Below are 18,831 nucleotides of genomic sequence, written 5' to 3' on the forward strand. Positions count from 1 at the left end.
GTAAGTTTTCAGAAGATATAACGATTAATATAATCTTCTTTGAAGACATACAAAAAAGCAAGAATATCAATGTCAATATATTCATTCATTCATTCACACCACAAAAACGTTGCCCGTGTATGTTATTATGTATCAGGCCCTGTGCCAAGGCTGGGGGTACCATGAATGGCAAGCCAGGCAGACATGGTTCCTGCCCACATAAATTCAGTCTAATTCAGAACCATTTTGCTCGTCCCCTTTATTTTATCCTCCTAGAGCATGTCTGGGTTACCGGTATAGCACCTGGGACATATAGAAAGCTGAAGAAATCTGCATCCTCTGAGCCAGAGGCCTGCAGCATTCTCCCAACTGCTCAGACACAGAAGGACCCAGGAGATGATGGTGTCTGCCTCTCCGGTGGACACTCTCGGGGCAAGATTCCAGACATTCTCCAACACAGAGCTCTCACTGACATCAATGGGACTTCCAAGCACACAACCCCTGAAGCCCCCAAAATCTTAACAGTACTAATTTGTTTTAAGTATGTCTTGGACGGGTACTTCAATTTTCTCTCTTCTAGACCACATGAACAAAGAAAACGAAAGTTAAATGAGGAATAATCCAAGCAGTTTCATCGTATGCCGACTGTCCCAGCCCTGGGCAGAGCACCTCCCTCCCTATGGAGGAGGAAGTCAGACTGAGCAGAGGAAAAGCTCTCTCAGTACCTACCTGTCACCCCCCTATAGTGACTGGGATATACTCCAGGTAGACAGCAGCACACAATGTGGGGAGAAATAAAGGCCCCAAGGAAAGGAAATACTGTTGTTCCAAGCTAGTCTACACCTTCAGCCCCGCAGTTCTAACAAATGTGAAATAAGGACAAAGACAATGACTGTTTTAGGTACTATATGAACCTTAACCAAAGAGTGGGGGGTAATGCGAGTGACTGAAAAGAAGAGACATCCATGAGAGAAGACCTTTCTCTTACTCTTTGTAGTGGAGGCCAATAGCCCCACAGATGGAACCTTTACCTGTATCGTGAACTAGCCCATAGACCACATGTGGCACACTTGCCATCTGTCAAAAATCCCAAAGATTTTTTGTCTAAATCAGATTCCTACACAATCATTTCTGTGCCTAATTAACATTTCTCAAATTAAATCATGGCCCTAACCTTTTTAATGCAAGTTTTTTTGTTTTTCATTTTTTTTATGTTGACCTAATAGTAGAACTCTATTTTTATTCCCAACTTTATTGAGACTTTTATTGACTACATTTTGATTGAGTGGAATTAAATAATGAGTTAAATAATCATTTAAATTTCTAACTCATGGCAGTAATCGAGGGAGGAAAATTACAGACTGAAAATATCATAGGTATGGGAGAACAGAAAACCTACTTCACTTTCTCTGGTTCTTTTTTACTGTCTCTGCTTCTGGAAGACTGGTCCTTTCCAGAATCAGTATCGAGCTCCGAGCTACTGCTACTTGACTGCCCATGTTTTCTCTTGGTTTTCTTGTGGTGTTGATGCTTCCTTTTTTTCTTTTTCTCTTTCTTCTTTTTTCTGCTTGTTTGTTTGAGCTTTTCATTAGTGTCACTTTCATCTGAAGGCTCTGACTTCAGAGGACTCCTGTTTGGGAAAATCAACATTTGAATCTTTAGAAGAGAATTAGGGAAAATAATATGTAAATGAGTAATCAGATAAACAAATACGTAAAAGGAAATTCTAGAAATGTGCACACAGACTTACTATTTTCCCATATATTATACAGTATCTCCCTGGATTACAATTCACCTGAAAGATGTAAGCGTTGGATCGAAAATAAAACCAGGTGAAGAAATTCTAATTTTAATAGTTTCTAAACCTATACCTTCATATTTATACAGTTTAAAATGAATGTAATCTATCAGTTATTTTATCAACTATAGTGTATTTAAAAGCAACGTTGTTTATTTTCAGTCCTATGTATTACACTAGCATGTCCTTAATGCCAAAAAAAACCCCCACAAAATCTCCCAAACAAAAAGCAAACAATTCTGGTCCTTGCTTTTAAAGGTTACAATGAGCTCTTCCTCATTACAGAAATATCTACATGCATCAACTATTCTCAATATCCAAAGGCTTCTTACACTGGTAGAGTACATGGCTTGCTGGGGTTCATCATATTAATGAGACCATCTAGTCTATATTTGCGAGAGAGCTCATTTCTCAGTTCAATGATCTAGAACAAAATTCTTTCAAAGCTGGGTAGAGATGGACGCCATTTTGCTTTCCACAAAGTTTTCACGGGATTTTATCCTATGTTACTATGGGGTCCAGCAGGATCCACCCCAAGATGTGCCTCAGTGGTATGCCGATTACTTTGAGCTAAAGGCAATTTTAGCTTCAGGCTCAAGAGAAACTTCTGCCCCCACCCCCACCCACCCCCCCATCACCAACAACTACCTAGAAGAATTGAATTAGGGCCTTGCTCATAAGAGGTTATCAGAGATCATTTCTTTTGACCTATCTATAGGGCAAGACAAAGGTCTATGTACTAAAGGTCTGCTCCTCTTATCATCCTGCAATGACCCTTTGAAGCCCCTGAGGTGCATTACCTCATGCCTAGCTCAGAATGTCTTATATCCCTCAATCCCCCTTTCTATCTCTGAACCTCTCACGTATGCGGGGTCTCTGACTCCCTCATGCATGTGGGGTTCCCATGCACAGGACATTAAATCTGATTTTCTCTTGTCAATCTGCCTCCTGCTGATTTGATTACTTGGCCAGCCAGGAAGAACAGAAGGAGGGAGCAGGGAATTCCTCCCTTGCCCCATGCTATATTACACAAGCTCCTTCTATTTTTACAAAAGTGGTGAAAATACAACTAAAGAAATAATCTGAATTCTACAGTTATCAGTAGTCTCAAGGTTACTAATGAGGTTAGTAAAGTTACTTAAGAATCACAATGATGCCATCTCCCTCATGGCCTAATTATTGGCAGTGCCTGTGTCACATCATTGTCACTGCAATGCAATAGGGGGGAGGGGGGAGAAATAATCTCTTAAGAGTGAGGTAAGGGAAAATAGTCACAGGTCACCGCAATACTCTAAGGACGAGTTTTACTTAGCTCTCTTATCAGAGGCTTTTCTAAGGAGCAACATTCCAGCTAAGCTATAGACGGTACATTGCCAAAGACTAAACATCCACCTATCCAAAATACTACCTTGTCAGTGGTGACCCTTCAGAAGCAAGAGCTGTGGCCCCTTCGGTTTGCTGGCTCAGAGATGTTATGGTTCCCACACAAAAGCTTGGGTTGCTCAGCCAGTCTAATTCTGCACATGCGAAAGAGAAAAAAGATCAATGCAATTAGCTCAATATGATTTCTAAAGCAGGAAATCCATCTTACCAGCTGACATCCTAATTCACAGCCAATGTCAGCCAGACACTTAGAACAGTCCATAGAAGCCAAAGGGAATCAATCCATGAATTTTTTTATTCACAGGGCATGGGGTTTTAACACACTCTAAAATATTTAAGGCTGAAATCCTCTTGTGATATCAGGCTGCAGCTTAAGCAAAAGCCATATAACAAGTGTGGCCTAAAAGTCAACACGGCTTCATGCATTCCATGCACACGCTAATGAGCATGAAGGCTTCCTAAGCATTAGTTTTTAATGACCTCCAATTTGATTTACACAATTCCAAAAGGTTAAAAAAAATCAAATCATGCATAAAAGTCCACCATGTTTAATATTATTACAGCAGATTAAGATATTTTTCTTTAAAAGAATATTGCAATGTTCTATCTTAGTACAGCAACTTAACATAAACCTTTCCTTATAACAAACAGTACTCGTCTTTGAAAATAAAAACACAAGGTGTCAACTTTTCTGATTAATGCTGAAATTACATAAGATGTTAACAATGATTATCTCTGGGTGGTGAGATAAATATCTGAATTTTTTTTCCTGCTTATCCATTAATTTCTAACTCTTCTACAATGAACTATTTCTAAATTACTTATTTCAGGGGTTTTAGCTATGTAGGAAAGGAAAAAACATTGGGCAGTAATAGCAAGGGGGCCCAAGGAGGGATTTATATTTTGTCCCGTTTTGTTTCAGGATGGGAGGCCAAAGCACATTCATATGCCAAGGACAAAGCACCCAGGAAATGGCTAAAGTTAGAAGAAAGAAGGGTAATTACACTTTTTAAAAGTTGTACTGGAACATTATACACCGTAAGGTTCACCCATATAAAGTGTATAATTCAGTGGTTTTTAGAATATTTAGAATTGTACAACTATCACCACAAAATAATTTTAGAACATTTTCATCATTCCCAAAAGAAACTCCATGCCCATTAGCAGTAACTACCCCTCCCCCATCTCCTATTCTCCCTCCCTGCCTCCCAGCCCTGCACAACCACTAATCTTTTTCCTCTATAGATTTGCCCATTTTGGACATTGAATATAAACAAGATTGTACAATATATGATCTATTTGGGGCTGTTATGAATAACGCTGCAATGAACACTCACGTCCAAGTTTTCATATGAACATGTGTTTTCGTTTCTCTTGGGTAGGTATCTAGGACTATGTTTAGAGTTTTGCGGAACTGCCAGAATGTTTTCCAAACTTGCTGTACCATGTTACATTCCCACTAACAATGATGAGGATTCCAATTTCTTGACATCTTTGACAACCTGTTACCTTTAGATTACAGTCATACTAGTGGGTATGATGTGCTTTCTCACTGTAATTTTGATTTCCATTTCCTTGGTGACTACTGACGAGGTTGAGCATCTACGCATGTTTATTGGCCATTCATATTTGAATAGAAACAACTATTCAAACCATTTGCTCATGTTTTAATGGGATTGTCACTTTATTATTGAGTTGTAACAGTTCGTTACACATTCTGTATTCTAGTCCCTGAGGGTAAGTGCATTTTAGTGAAGAGGAGGTATCAGAACGCAAGCTCCATGATGACAGGTACGTGGTTTTATTCACTGCTATCTCCCCAGCACTGAGATCAGTGCCTGGCATACATAAGAAAGGAGTTTAATAAATACTTGTGAAAAGAGGCGAGGGAGGAAGGAAAATTCCTAAGGAGGAAAAGTACATTCACAAGCACAGGCAAAAGGGAATGAAGGATTCTAACTTACTAAGTGCTTACTGCAGGCCAAGCACCAGGTTAAGCACCTTGCATTCTTGTATCTTTTAATCCTCACAACAACCCTCTATGAGATATATTATGATCTCCACTGTATGGAAGAGGAAATTAAGGCTCAAAGGGATTAAGTCATTTGTAAGGTCATACCCAGTATCTCACAAAATTCTAAGTCAAAGGTCAACTGCCAAACCACTGTTACACCATCTTTCTTTTACTGTCTTTTTCCTTCTGAGGGTGGTTCCTTTCCCTTGGGCCTAATTCCTCGCAGAAGGCATGTGAAAATAGTTCCTATTGCTGAAATTACAATTATTTCCACAATAATTGGATTCTATAATGAACAAAGGAAAAGTGGGAAAAGATGGAACAAACAATATGCAAGGAGAGATGCTTTCAAATAATTCCAGTATATTTGTACATAAATATTCTTCGCAATGATGACAGCTTGGAGGAAAGGTAAAAACATGCAGATGTCAAAAAAAGTCATAAAGTGTGTGACTTTCCAAAGTCCTTCAGAAGATGCAAGAAAGGGTTTTTGAGGACGCCATCAAGGCCTTGCCATATGGGATCACTGTGGGGTAGGGGGAGGAGGACTTTCTAAAGAAACTAAAACTCGGGTTTGGAACTCCAGCCATCACCGACCCTCTGTGACCTTCATCTCAATCTAATGACCTTCTGTCAGGGCAAAAGGTATTTTCAACTGATAAAAAGGTTGCTTCTTGTTTTCTTGGGCAGCATATCAGCGGAGAACATGCCTGGAATATTAGAAGTACTCATCATTGGATGTTAGGCCTGGAGGAATTTTGGAGATCATCTAGTCCAGAGATTTTAGAACTTTTTTAAACCCAGAAACACACTGTCCAAACAAAATCTGTCAAGAAGTCCAACGCAAACCGGAGAAAGCAAAAAGTCTTTTGCTGGGATTTGGAGGGAGTGGGTCTGAGAAAGCTCTCAGGAGCCCGGCCTAGGTGCCACTCCCTCATCTCCAGATCAGTAGGTGGAGGCCCAGAGAAGTTAAGTCACGTGGCCCAGGGCACCCATCAGAACCTGGATCTGCGACTCTCCACCCAGTCTTCTCCACCGGGGTGCTGCTCTTCACTTCCTCAACTAAGGAGCTGCTCTTCCTTAAGTCGCCTTGCAATTAGTACATGCGGCAACTATGGCAATTTTCATACTGTTATCTCATTATCTGCATGTCAGTCTTCTCACGATATTCTAAGTCAAAGGCCAACAACTCAAGTCCTAACAGGGACCAGATTAGTAATTACTGTGACACTATAGGGAGTGACAACAGAAAAAAGAAAAAGACAAACAAAAATATTTTGCCAGCCAAACGAACAGACCAACTGGTTTACAACTCTTACATCCAAGTTTCCAGCCCATCCCCTCTCCCCCCCACTCCTTTCTTCCCAAATAAAATCAATGTGAGGGCCAAAGCCATGACTACTCACCCCTGTATTCCCAACTCCTAGCAGAGTGCCTTGGCGCGAAGTAACTGGACTCAATAAACATTTGTCAAAGAAATAAAATGAATAAGGATCTGGACCACATCTTTGCATCTTTGTATGCCCACCACTCGATTTACTGAACAAACTGAAGGAATTTAAGATTATCAAAAGCATGCCATTATCTAGGTATAAAGTACAACTACTATAACTCAATTCATCCAGTCTTCATGGTAAATATTCTTTAATCACTAAAAAATAGAGTATTGAACATCTACTCTGTGTCCGGGCACAGCAGTAGGCTCGGGGGGTACAGTGCTGATCAAGATAGATCAAGTCTTTGCTCTTATGGTGCTTAAGCTTAATCATAACCGCAACTGTTCAGATAACACATTTGGCCGGTTAAACTAAATTTTAGTTAACACAGAATCCTGGAGAAAGTTATCTGAGACTAAAAGATGCTGTACTAAGCCGATTGCAAAGTTCTTTTCTATATTTACTCACATCCTCACCTAATTTACAAGTGCCCTTGATAGAAATCAAATGTGTATTTAGATAACATCAATACTAAGCAGGATGTAACACATTGCAGAGAAGACACGTGCCTAGGGCTTAAGATAGAGAAGCTGACTGGCTGACAAATCATTTGCCCCTGCAGGTTAGTAAATAAATCGGAGGTTGAAATTCGCCTGGAGAGTAGCACTCTGCTATACACATACACACATCTAAGAAAGGAAGAGGGTGGAAATATCCGGCAGAAAAACCACTTTAGAACTACTGCCTAACAAAAACCAGGCAGGTATTGGGAAGAACCCCAGCATGTGTAATTTTACAGAAAATAATATAATGAATTATCACTGAATACTTGAAGCTGAAATGCTTTTTTGTGATAAATTTATTCTATAACTCTTTCTCCATCACTTGGGAAAATGCTTTAATTCAATTCCACTACAGATAAAGGGAGGAAGGAATTGCCATGAATAGATTTAAGTTTTTAAAAACAAATTTCAAATCCCAGTTGGGTAGAACATCCAAGTTCTACGCCCACTCCCCATTCTATTACAACAAAATAGCACTGATTACTAGTTTGTTCAAATGAATTCAGGTGAGCACCACACCTCCAGGGATGATATTCAAAAGACATCTCTAAGGCTGATTGTATAAATAAACTGGCACATACATTAGGGGAGGGGTTGTTCCTTTAAAAAGAATGAGCCAAGCTTTTAACTTTGATCATAGTCCTCATTTTCTGACCGAGAATCTTAGAGCACAAACATTCGTACAAAAAGCCGCGGCAAACATGGCTAAGCACTGCGTTTAGGGGGTGATTACACAGAACCTAAGCAGAGTCAGCTCTTGCACAGAGTTAACCTACAATTTGAAAAGAGCCAAGGATCCCAAAGGTAATGTAAAAACAACCCAAAGCCCAACATTCTAATATCACAGCATGGTTTATAACACAAGTGCTGGAGTCAGAAAAATTTGAGCTCAAATACTGGCTTTACTGTTTATTAGCTGTGCAACTCTGAACAAAATACTTCTCTCTGAGTCTCTTTCTTTCATTCAGCACTTTACTGAGAGCCAGGCACTGTTGTCAGTGCTAGGAATACACAACGAACAAGATAGACCCAACAAGATTCTCAGGGAGCTAACACACTAGCAGTCACTTATATGCAAAATGTGACAAACGCCAAGATAGAGAAAATATACAAGGTATAATGATAGCACATAACTAGTTCCCTAATCCAAACTAGGTATGGATCAGAGTAAGCTGCCTGGGAGGACATCTCAGTTAAGACCTGAAGGATGAAAAGGACTTAGGCAGATATGCCCCTAAGAAGCATCTAGGCAGAAGAAATGGCTTACAGAAAGGCCTGCAAGGGAGAAAGCATGACTCTCTGGGAACCAACAGGAAGCTATTATGGCTGGACTACCAGGAGGGAAGGAGGGTGGGAGGGAGAAGTGCAGCAAAATAAAGCTGGAAAGGTTAGGGGCCTTTAAAAACATGTTTGAGTTTGGGTTTACCCTAAGTAATGGGAAGATGCTTGAGAACTTTGAGCAAGACTGAGAATATCAGATCTAGCGTACGAAAGATCAGCAGGGAATAGTGTTTAAGAGCAAGCATTTTTTAAGCTACTTTGCCTGAGCTCAAATCCTGGCTGAGTCTCACTAGCCATGTGATGTAGGTGAGTGACTTACTAGCTCTGGGCCTGTTTCCTCCTCCTTAAAAATGCAGATACTAGTAAGTATAGACTTCATAGGGTTGTTATGGATTCAATAAGATAGTATCTGAAAGGATTTAGACCAGTGAATGGCATAGTGTTTTTAAATATGAGGTGTGATTTAAAAATACAGTGAATGTTTAAATTTAAAAAAAAAAAATTAGGGCCGGCCCAGTGACTCAAGTGGTTGGAGCACCGTGCTCCTAATGCTGAGGTCGCCGGTTCGATTCCCACATGGGCCAGTGAGTTGTGCCCTTTACAGCTAAGATTGTGAACAACAGCTCTCCCCGGAGCTGGGCTGCAGTGGGCTGCCCATGAGCAGCCGGAGGTTGGAGTGGTGAGCTGCCGTGGGCTGCTGTGTGCTGCCATGAGTGGCCGGTGGCCAGTGTGAGTGGCTGGCAGGCGGTGAGAGCTGCTGTGAGCGGCCAACCAAGGACCAGCAACCAACTGCCCCAGCCAGAAGGAGCACAAAGCTCGTAACACCAGCATGGGCAGGGAGCTGTGTCCTACACAACTAGACTGAGAAACAACGGCTTGAACCGGAGTGGGGGGGAGGCAAAAGAAAGGGGGGTAAAGAACTATTATAGTAAAAGACACATTGCCATTAATTCCCCTCAAAATACTCCTCACTTTGAACACTTATCCCATCGTTCTTGCCACTTTCTGAAGCTGTTCTGGAAGTCCTCTTTCGTGAGTGCTTTTAGTTGCATTGTCATAGCTGCCTCGATGTCCTGAATCACTTTGACTTTGGGGAAGAGCCCGAAGTTGCACGGTGCCAGATCCAGTGAATAAGGTGGATGAGGACACACCGTTATGTGTGTGCATGTGTGTGTGTTTTTAATACCTATTTATTAAATATCTATTTAATACTTTTATTTTATTTTTTTAAGGAGGGCACAGCTCACAGTGGCCCATGGAGGGATTGAACTGGCAACCTTGGTGCTACCAACACCACACTAACCAACTGAGCTCATGGGCCACTCCCGTAATGTTTTTATTTGACAGAAATTGCTGTACCAGAAATGTTGTGTGACATGGAGCCTTTCCTTTGTGATCAAAAGATACGGTAAATGCTACTGCTGAGTGTCATCCAACAGAAAGGCAGGGATCTTCAATATGGAAAGCATTGTGTTGAACCTTAGTAACAGTGTGTGACAAGTTTCAACTTCTTCTGTGTAGTCGAGTGTGAGCTACATTTGAAAGGTGTGTTTTAAAGTTTGCCATACATCACCCTCCATCATGACAGTGCTCAGTGTCACACATTGCTTCTGTACAGCAATTTCTATCAAATAAAAACACTATCCACCTTATTCACCAAATCTGGCACCGTGCAACTTCTGGCTGTTCTCCAAAGTCAAACTGATTCAGGCCATCGAGGCAGCTACGACAGCACAACTAAAGACACTCATGAAAGAGGACTTCCAGAGCTGCTTCAGAAAGTGGCAAGAATGATGGGATAAGTGTGTTCAAAGCAAGAGGGAGTATTTTGAGGAGGACTAATGTGTCTTTTATTGTAATACATTTTTTTAATTTAAAAATTCACCGTATTGTTTGATCACACGTCATGAACACATTTTAAAATTCTGCCTACCATGTGGAGAGTGGTTCAGAGAGGAAAGGTAGGACTAAAGCTGGGGCTACTATTCAGGAGGCTGTTGTAATAATGTGGGGATGTCAGTGGCAAAAATCAGGTAGTGGCAGTGAGAACAGAAGGCAAATAAACACTGATCTCTGGGATTTAAGGTGAAATGCAGAATAGTACATGTTTAAGAAAGAAGGAAAATGTAGTTATTCATATCAAGGGGGGAAAAATGAAAGGGTATCAGTGACTAATAAAAACTCTAACCTGTAAGGGAAGGAAGCTAACAAGTTGGAGGTATAGAGATGGAAGCTTTTCCTTCTCTGAACATACCTGGTTTATATCTTCAACTTTAGAACCATGTAAATATTTCAAAACATTGTAAAAGAGGAAATAAATCAAAAAGAAAAATAAGCAATCCCTAAAAATTGAAAATATACATAATTATGTATCAATTGGTGACAAAACCACAGAGTATTATTTCAAGCGATTTTAAAACAGTAATTTGACTGTACGTCTGTTATGGAATATGTCCTAAAAACAAATGGTACCATAAAGAAATATTAAATTATTTAGTATTAGTCATATTACTGTTATTTTGAACATATACATAATTGTACTGACAGCACCAGGAACTAAGATTTTTCTGCGTAAGAGGAAAGAAAAATACTAAATCAAAGAAATTAAGTTAAAAATCTCACAATCTTAAATTTGGACTGGGAATATCAATATGAATTCATGATATATTTTTCTCTTCCTGGTTCTGACGAATGAAAATACCTGGAAGTAGTGACAACCCAGTGCAATGAGTACTCCTCCCACTCAATTTGTGGTTTTAACATACTCATACCATTTTCCACTAAGAGAAACCAGGGTTCCTTGGAGAATTAGCCAATTCCAGGCCATAACAGAACATGTAAGCAATGAGCTCTGGGCCTCTTTTAGGCCAGAAAGGAAGTGATTAGACACAACTGGGCCATGTCAAAAAGACACAGGCACCAACTGCATTAGACTCCCACTGGCCAAAGATGGGACAATTTGAGCATTAGAAAAATTATATCTGCAATGGACTGAAACAGAAGTATGTTAAAAATTCAGGAGTTCATAATGAAAAAGGAAAAAAGAAAAGAAACACCTCACTGGTCACCTCCTAAAGTGACCCCCAACTCATTATTCTGAAAACCGACAAAGGGAACAAATCAAGCATTCTTCATATCTTTTCTGCCTAAACTGTATTTCAAGGTACTGCGTAGTTTCAAGAAAAAGTTCTTTATAAAATAACTGATGCTAATAAATATAGGAGGAATGCAAAGATTATAAAATAACCCTTTTGTAACCCCAAAGAAATAATTATCTAAGCAATAATCATAAATGGCTGCAAAAATTGTTAGATGAAAGGCTGACAGCTTCATAATAGATGAATCAGGTTGTCCATGAGTCCGCTAATCAATCTTAACATCACTGGACAGCAGATCCTACCAATTTGATCCAACAGCAAGTAGAGAGCACCCCCAATGAGGTATTTTCAACTGAAAAAAAATTAGACCTGAATCTAATTAACTCTCTAGATCTAATTACCTGTTTACAGGAAATACTGGGATAGAAAAGCATGTTAAATGACACCATGAGGATATGGTGGGAATTGTGTATAGAACAAATGACTCAGTTTCCACAACAAATAAATTCAGCAAATAAATCACAAAATAAAAAAATAAATCACAGAGACATATGAACAATATTAGATCTTTTTGGATCCTGACTTGAACAAACCAACTGTAAAAGGCCATTTTTGAACACTGACCAGCAATTACGTGACAGTGAAGAATTATAGTTAATTTCATCATGAGTGATAATGTTGTGTTTAAATTTTTAGAACTACAGTGCTTTATAAAGAGCACTTTTCTCAAACATTATCCTGACGCTGGCTACCCAGAGATGTCTGGTAAACAGCATTCAGGATAAATGACAAGAACACCGCTCCCCTGTAAACTCTCCATCTTGACCTCCCAAAATAGATAAACCTTTGGACTGTTATTCAAATCACTATCCTCCCTCACCACCAGTCCCAACCATATATCCCATGGCTCTTTATGCCGCTGTATTTTCAGACAAATGGGACTATTTGCAGTTTTCCGCACAGGTCTCAGGAGCCCCTTCCTGCATGCCTACGAAGGCCCTGGAGCGCCCTCCCACTAACTCTATTTGCCTGAATTCTACCCTCTTGAAGACCCATCCCAAAAGTTAGCTCCTATATAAAGCCTTATTAGAACCTCCCGTCAGAAGTCGTTATTCCTGTAGCTCACCTGTGACACCTGTAACATCCTACCGTGGACTGTTATTTTGTTTTGAAGTACCTACTGTTGGTCTTATCCAGCAAATTTTTATTGAACGCCAACAACATTTTGGGCCTGTGCTAGGGGCTAAGTATGCTACAATGAACAGACACTATCCCTGATCACATGGAGGTTACAGTGAGTGAAGGATGATCAAAATTATAGTACGTAATAATATAAGAAATTACAATTATGGTAAGTGTTACCAACAGGCGTAAGAGCCATGAGTGGATAGAAAGGTGTCAGACACAACTGGACTCTGCTGCATACTACCCTGTTTCCCGAAAATAACATCTAGCCAATCAGCTTAAATGCATCTTTTGGAGCAAAAATTAATATAAGACCCAGTCTGTGCTGGGGTGGGGTGGGGTGTGATATAAGACCGGGTCTTACATTAATTTTTGCTCCAAATGACGCATTAGAGCTGACTGTCCAGCTAGGTCTTATTTTCGGGGACACACGGTAAGTGCATGCTTTAGGATTACTTTAAATTACAATTAACTACACGTATACCTCGTTTTATTGCACTTTGTGGAGCTTCACAGGTGTTGCGTTTTTTACAGATGGGAGACCCCCCCTCCACCCGCAAAAAGACTACATACAACTCACTTGATTGTGGCAGCCTGGAACCAAACCCACGACATCTACGAGGTATAACTGTGCGTGTGTCTCAATGCTCAACAACACATCTTCTGGCAATGCTTAAGATTTAAATAAAATACGGAATGCCATCCCCCGGCACACAGTAGGCCCTCCATAAATGAATGTTAGTTCTCCTTCCCAGCAGCTGTGCCTGTCGGGAGAGCAACTGTTTGCCTAGACTCTGGGTCCTAGATCTGAAGCCTGCGAAAAGGTATCAACCCAATCAGCATTTCAAAAGTTAAGTAAAACAGGTAAGGAAGAGGGCATATGCGCCTCAGGAGTCCCCTTGAGATGTGGACTACCATCACTCCCATGTTACGGGTGAAGGAACAGGCTCAGAGAAGGAATGGGCTCAGAGACGCGATGGTGTCACGGAAGCCGCCAGCCCCAGCTCGTTCTCCCTCCCCCATCCTACAACTCCAGTCCCGAAGAGGCCGGGACACGGAAGGCCAGCAGCCCTTCCCAGGAGGCTTTGCAGCGCCGCGGAGGACTCTGGGACACTAGTGGATAAACAAAGCCAAGGCGACGACCGAGACCTGGGACCGAGGAACTACGTCTTAAGCTTGCCGAGTGCCTTCTCCATCCCTTTTGTGCGCTTACCTTTCCTGGAGCTCCCGCTATCGGGAGCCTCACTAACGTCAGCAAAGGCCGGGAACAGCGCCATGATGACAGGCCGCACCGCCGTTCCCCGCCACATAAATGGCGGCGGCGAGTGGCCGCCGGTAGTGGGGGGGGGGGGGGCTTCGTGATCGCGGTGCACTCTGGGAAGTGTGGCTTTCCTAGCGCTCACTCGGGCGTGACCCGAGACCCGACGGGGCGGGGCGGGGCGGGGCGGGACCGCTTCCCCGTAGTTGGTACCTGCGCGTCGGTGGGAACCGGGAAATGCTGAAACCGGGAGGTAGGCTTGTTCAGGGCGGAAAATACTAGGAAGTCGACATTCCAGTTCCACCCCTGAACTCACACCATCTCTTACTACCGGGGCCAAATCAATCCAACTCTCTAAGCTTTAGCGTCCTCGTCTGCAAAATGTTAGAAAATTAAATGAGCATGTAAGTGAGGGGCTGAATTGGAATTGTGCCTGGCCCATGGGAAGCACTTAGCAAAAGTTAGCTTTTATGTGAGTTGTGACTTCAGGTCCAGCTCAACGCAATGTGGGATATCCATCCAAACTTCAATCAGCTTACCATTTTAAATATTTTAGAAATGACAAAGAATGCAAGGTCCTATCAAGTTCAAAGGTCTTGGCTATTTGGAAAATACCTTTACCCACCTATCAAGTATACTTGGCTAAAAAAAAAAAAAAAAAAAAATCTAATCACGCCTACTACCAGAAATACAGGAGATAAAGAAACAATTTATAGAATGCTTACCACCCAGAAGCAATCAGCCAAATCTAGAGTATGGGAAATTACAGAAAACAACCCAGTTTCTTCAACAAATCAGTGGCTTTGAGGGAGTGGAAGACTGCAATACATGAAAAGACCTTCGAGACCAAATGTAGTAGTATATGGCTTCATTATGATTCCGGATTGGACAAATTGTAAAAAGATCTTTTGGAGACAGATGGAGGAATAATAAGAGGTGAACAGAGTATTAGACGACATCTAGTAATTCTTAATTCTATTAGATGAACTAACAGCACTCAGGTTACATGTCACAAAATATTATCCTCCCCTCTATTTTTTCCAACATTTATAAATGTAAAAACCTTTCCTACCTCCCGGACCATACAAATTGGAGTGGGAGATTTGACCCAGGGCCATCGTTTGCAGGACCCCTGCAAACTTTTTACCATTAGACAAAACTAAAAGTAAACTTTTGAATAATTTTTTTTTCCGTATAGGGAAAATCACCCCAGAGGGCATGAAAACAACTCACTTTATTATCTCACCATACAGACACTTTGGGTATTTCCAGTGCCTCTATGGCAGGGAGTTCTTAAAATAAACCAAAACCAGTTTTAAATGATAATTTGGCTCGGTATGTAGCTTGCCTAAAGGAAGAGACTGCACTACTCAACCATTTTTAAGTTCTTTGTGGCAAAGATTACTCACTCTGAATTGGTAAGTTGCTGTTCTAGCGTCACTTTGTAGGGTATTCTCATTTATTAGACTGCATCCCTCTCACCGTTCTTGATCACCTCTGGACACTGACAAGAGTGAATCTTTTCTGTGAAGCTGGAGGAAGAGAAGATACGCAAAAGAAAAGGGGAGAAATTGTGCTGGGGAGATGTGTGAAAAGAGGCTTTGTTCTAATATGTTACAGAGGAGTTGGATGAGAGATGCACAGTCCTGGTCTCAGTAAATTAGGCAGCCAGACTGGCCACGAAGAATGAAAAAGAGGTAGGCACGAGCAGGAGCTGGAAACTACAGAAAACAGCCTTTCGGCAATGCCATTGCTTAAAAGCAACACAATAGGAACAAAAGGATTGCCAAGAGGCAGTCAGACACAAAGCAGGCAGGTGCTCATTACATGTTTGTTGGCAGAATGGCACCTACCAAATTCCCATTTACTTTTGGAGAAGGATATTATAGAAAAAAGACTAGGTAGTGGATGCCTTTTGTTCTGCTTAATTGGCACCCTCTTTTCTGAATTTACAAAGTGGTCATGTTAGTACAGTGTGGCTTCACTAACTTGGTCCCATCTGATTGGTAAGGGTAAGTATGTGACCCAACTTGGCCAAGTTTTCAGGGACTCAACCCAGCTCTGACCCAAGCCACGCCAAGCTGAGTTCTTTTCCAGGAGTTTTTGAAACTAGAACTGAGAAAGAGAAGCTGGTCTCTCTGTGTGTCTGGGATTCAAGATGTAAGAGCCTGGGAGCTATTGGAGGAGCAGAGGAAACCTGTCTGTGGAGGGAGAAGGATGAAAGCAGGTGTGAGTTGGAGAAGTTGGTCCCAGAGATTTTGGAGCTCTAATTCTAGTTGTTTCTGGAACCTCATTCCTCTGCCTGCACTATGGGAAACAGCCCAATATCCTTATAATACATTCCCCACATAAGTAAAACAGATGAAAGCTGACTTTCTGTCATATACAACCAAGTGTCCTCAATAATACAGAATGACAAAGTGAATGAAAGTAAATGACACCATTTCCACGCTCAAGGCCATAATCCCAAAGTCTGGAGGTGTTCCAACTAGTTTCAGGGCTGACTGAGACTTTCAAACGAATCTACCCAGAACTTGTAAAAGCAAACTCCTTTCATCTTAAGAAGGAAAATCCCCACTCACAAACTCGGGCAAACTTGAGAAACAGGTCTAGCAACTCACTCAGCCTTAGGAATTTTCTGGTAGTCCCTGTGAAGTAAAAGAAAGAAAATGTGCTTTTGGAAACCAGAGATACCAACAAGGAAATAAAGAGCCTTTCATCTTTCATTGAGGTGATCTGCTTTCCTTTTTTTTTTCTTCTTCTTTTTTTGGAGGGGGATATGTAGGGTGGGAATGTCTTAGGTTGGAAATGCCTTTGGTATGTGGACACCATCCCAAATACTAGTTCTTTAATCGTAGCTACACTAGCCTATTTGTGCCTAATCACAATTCACATGCTCAAGAATCTAAAGTACATAAGGATTTGAGACGCTGTGCAGAAATTAAAGGATGTCAGCCACAGCATTTGATAATGATGTTACCGTTTACAATCTTGAAAATCTTCAGGAGGAATCTCACTTAGGTTTAACCTCCTGTAAGGAGGGTGGTGTGGTCAGGCTGAGGGCATTTCTTAAGAGCCTTGGATAAAAGTGATTTTAACCACAGAGGTTTAAAAGGTTAAATGAATTTTCTTGGTAGTATACCCTTAAACTAACGCTTTTCCCCAAAATGCCCTGAAAGAATTTTCAGCTTTTGTTGTAATTAGAGCTCTTCCAGAAAGTGATGGATGTTTTATAAGTTACATTGATAATGAAAGAGATCAATGAAACAACATAAACTTTTTATTTTTTTATAATTTTTAATAAGCAAAAATTAATCCTCACTATTCAGGCTACCTTTCTTTGACGAGGAAAGTGACAGTCTGAGAACTAGTCTGGTCTCAGTCTCCATTTAAAAACTCTTTTTTATTATCTTGTTGATTTTGTCTCTCTGGCGATTCTCCTGGCTTGTGGTCACATCTCTTAAGAGTGGGGCATGAGTGGCTGGTTTATCTCCTCCCCCTGTCACTGCCTCCTCTCATTGCCAAAAAGAGCAAAAGTGTAGTTTTTTTTACCTGTAAATTTCCAGTTGCAAGTGGAAGTATGTAAGTTAAATGGATTTCACCTTTTGCCCACCCATTTAGAAACGCAGAGAGGAAGTAGACTCTCCTTCCATTTTAAGCATGCAATGCATGCTTCATACAGAAAAAAAATTTAAAAACAAGAAAGTATAAAGAAGATGGGGAATAATCACCCAATTTCCATTACCCAAAGACAAATACGATTTTGGAGTATTTCTATGCAGGCCTCTTCTTGTTTTATGCTTTTCCAGTGTCTTAATTTATGGGTTATTTTTCATCATAGTTGGGACTACTTTTCCTCCAAATATTCTTCACAAGCATCTCTCTGTTTTATTACAAATCTCATAAACATGCATTAGATGTATACTATTTCATCCAACAGACGGGATCACAGTATACGTAACCATTTCTTGTGTCTAGACATGTATTTGTGTCATCCATGAGTTCTCCAAACACAAATGGCTACGCAGGGTTGTCAGCCACAACATCTTACATCGTAGCTCATTCACCAGTAGCCAAGAGGGACATTTGTAATGATGATCTGCTGATGTGCTACACCATGAGGAATGAGGTGGCAAAAATGGCAGCCCAGAGGGCAAGAGGACACTTGCTAAAAAAGACAAATATACCTTCAAACAATAAAGGCAAAGCTCCACAAAACATTTATTCAGTAAAGTCACTATACTGCGTGCCAGCTGTACATACAGCTATCTCAACAAACAACTGTGGCCTGAGGACACAAGTGCAAAGAAAATCAATAAGTGAAGAAGGAGTACTCCAGTACTGGGGAAGAGGGGTTAACTGCCTGGGAAGGCTCACAGAGGTGGAGCTGCTTACTTGGGTTTTGACAAATGAGTTCACTGGATAGACCAAGGAGACAACAAATGGAGGCAGAGGAAATAGCATGTGCAGAAGTCCTGGTTCTGAAACAGCAAGGTGTGTTCAAGGACTCTCAACCAGAGCAGTGAAGAGGCTGTGGTGAGCCTGGGAGGAATGGCTGAGGTGAGGTCCGGAAGAACTCTGATGTCATGTGTTGTACAATAAAGGATTTGTCTGGTCCTTGTCCCTGGTTCTTTCCCAGAGGTAAACACTGTATCCTTGGAATTTCCTGAGTGATTCTTTGTTATTCATGATAAGTCCCTGCCATACCTGAGTTTATGCTCATGAGATGACTCAGGATGTGGACCCAACATGCTGGAAAGATCAATCACATGATTAGAAGGTTGGGGCTTTGAGTCAGCTGACCTCTAGGTAGTGGAGGCGGGCCAGAGATTGAAT

General features: G+C 41.1%; 1 protein-coding gene across 1 annotated transcript in view; it reads right to left on the reverse strand.

Annotated features, from left to right (window-relative positions):
- Positions 1-14,054, reverse strand: part of NRDE2 (NRDE-2, necessary for RNA interference, domain containing) — a 37,632-nt gene extending 23,578 nt beyond the window's left edge. Inside the window, exons 1-3 of the mRNA XM_081047935.1 lie at positions 13,951-14,054; positions 3,186-3,294; positions 1,379-1,609 (exon numbers count right to left, since the gene is read on the reverse strand). Coding sequence (XP_080904061.1) covers positions 1,379-1,609; positions 3,186-3,294; positions 13,951-14,047 — 437 coding nt within the window. The 5' untranslated portion in view covers positions 14,048-14,054. The remainder of the gene's footprint in view (positions 1-1,378; positions 1,610-3,185; positions 3,295-13,950) is intronic.
- Between the last annotated feature and the right edge of the window lie 4,777 nt (positions 14,055-18,831).

The sequence above is a fragment of the Rhinolophus hipposideros genome (assembly GCF_964194185.1).
Source record: "Rhinolophus hipposideros genome assembly, chromosome: 5".
In the NCBI taxonomy this organism is placed as follows: Eukaryota; Metazoa; Chordata; class Mammalia; order Chiroptera; family Rhinolophidae; genus Rhinolophus; species Rhinolophus hipposideros.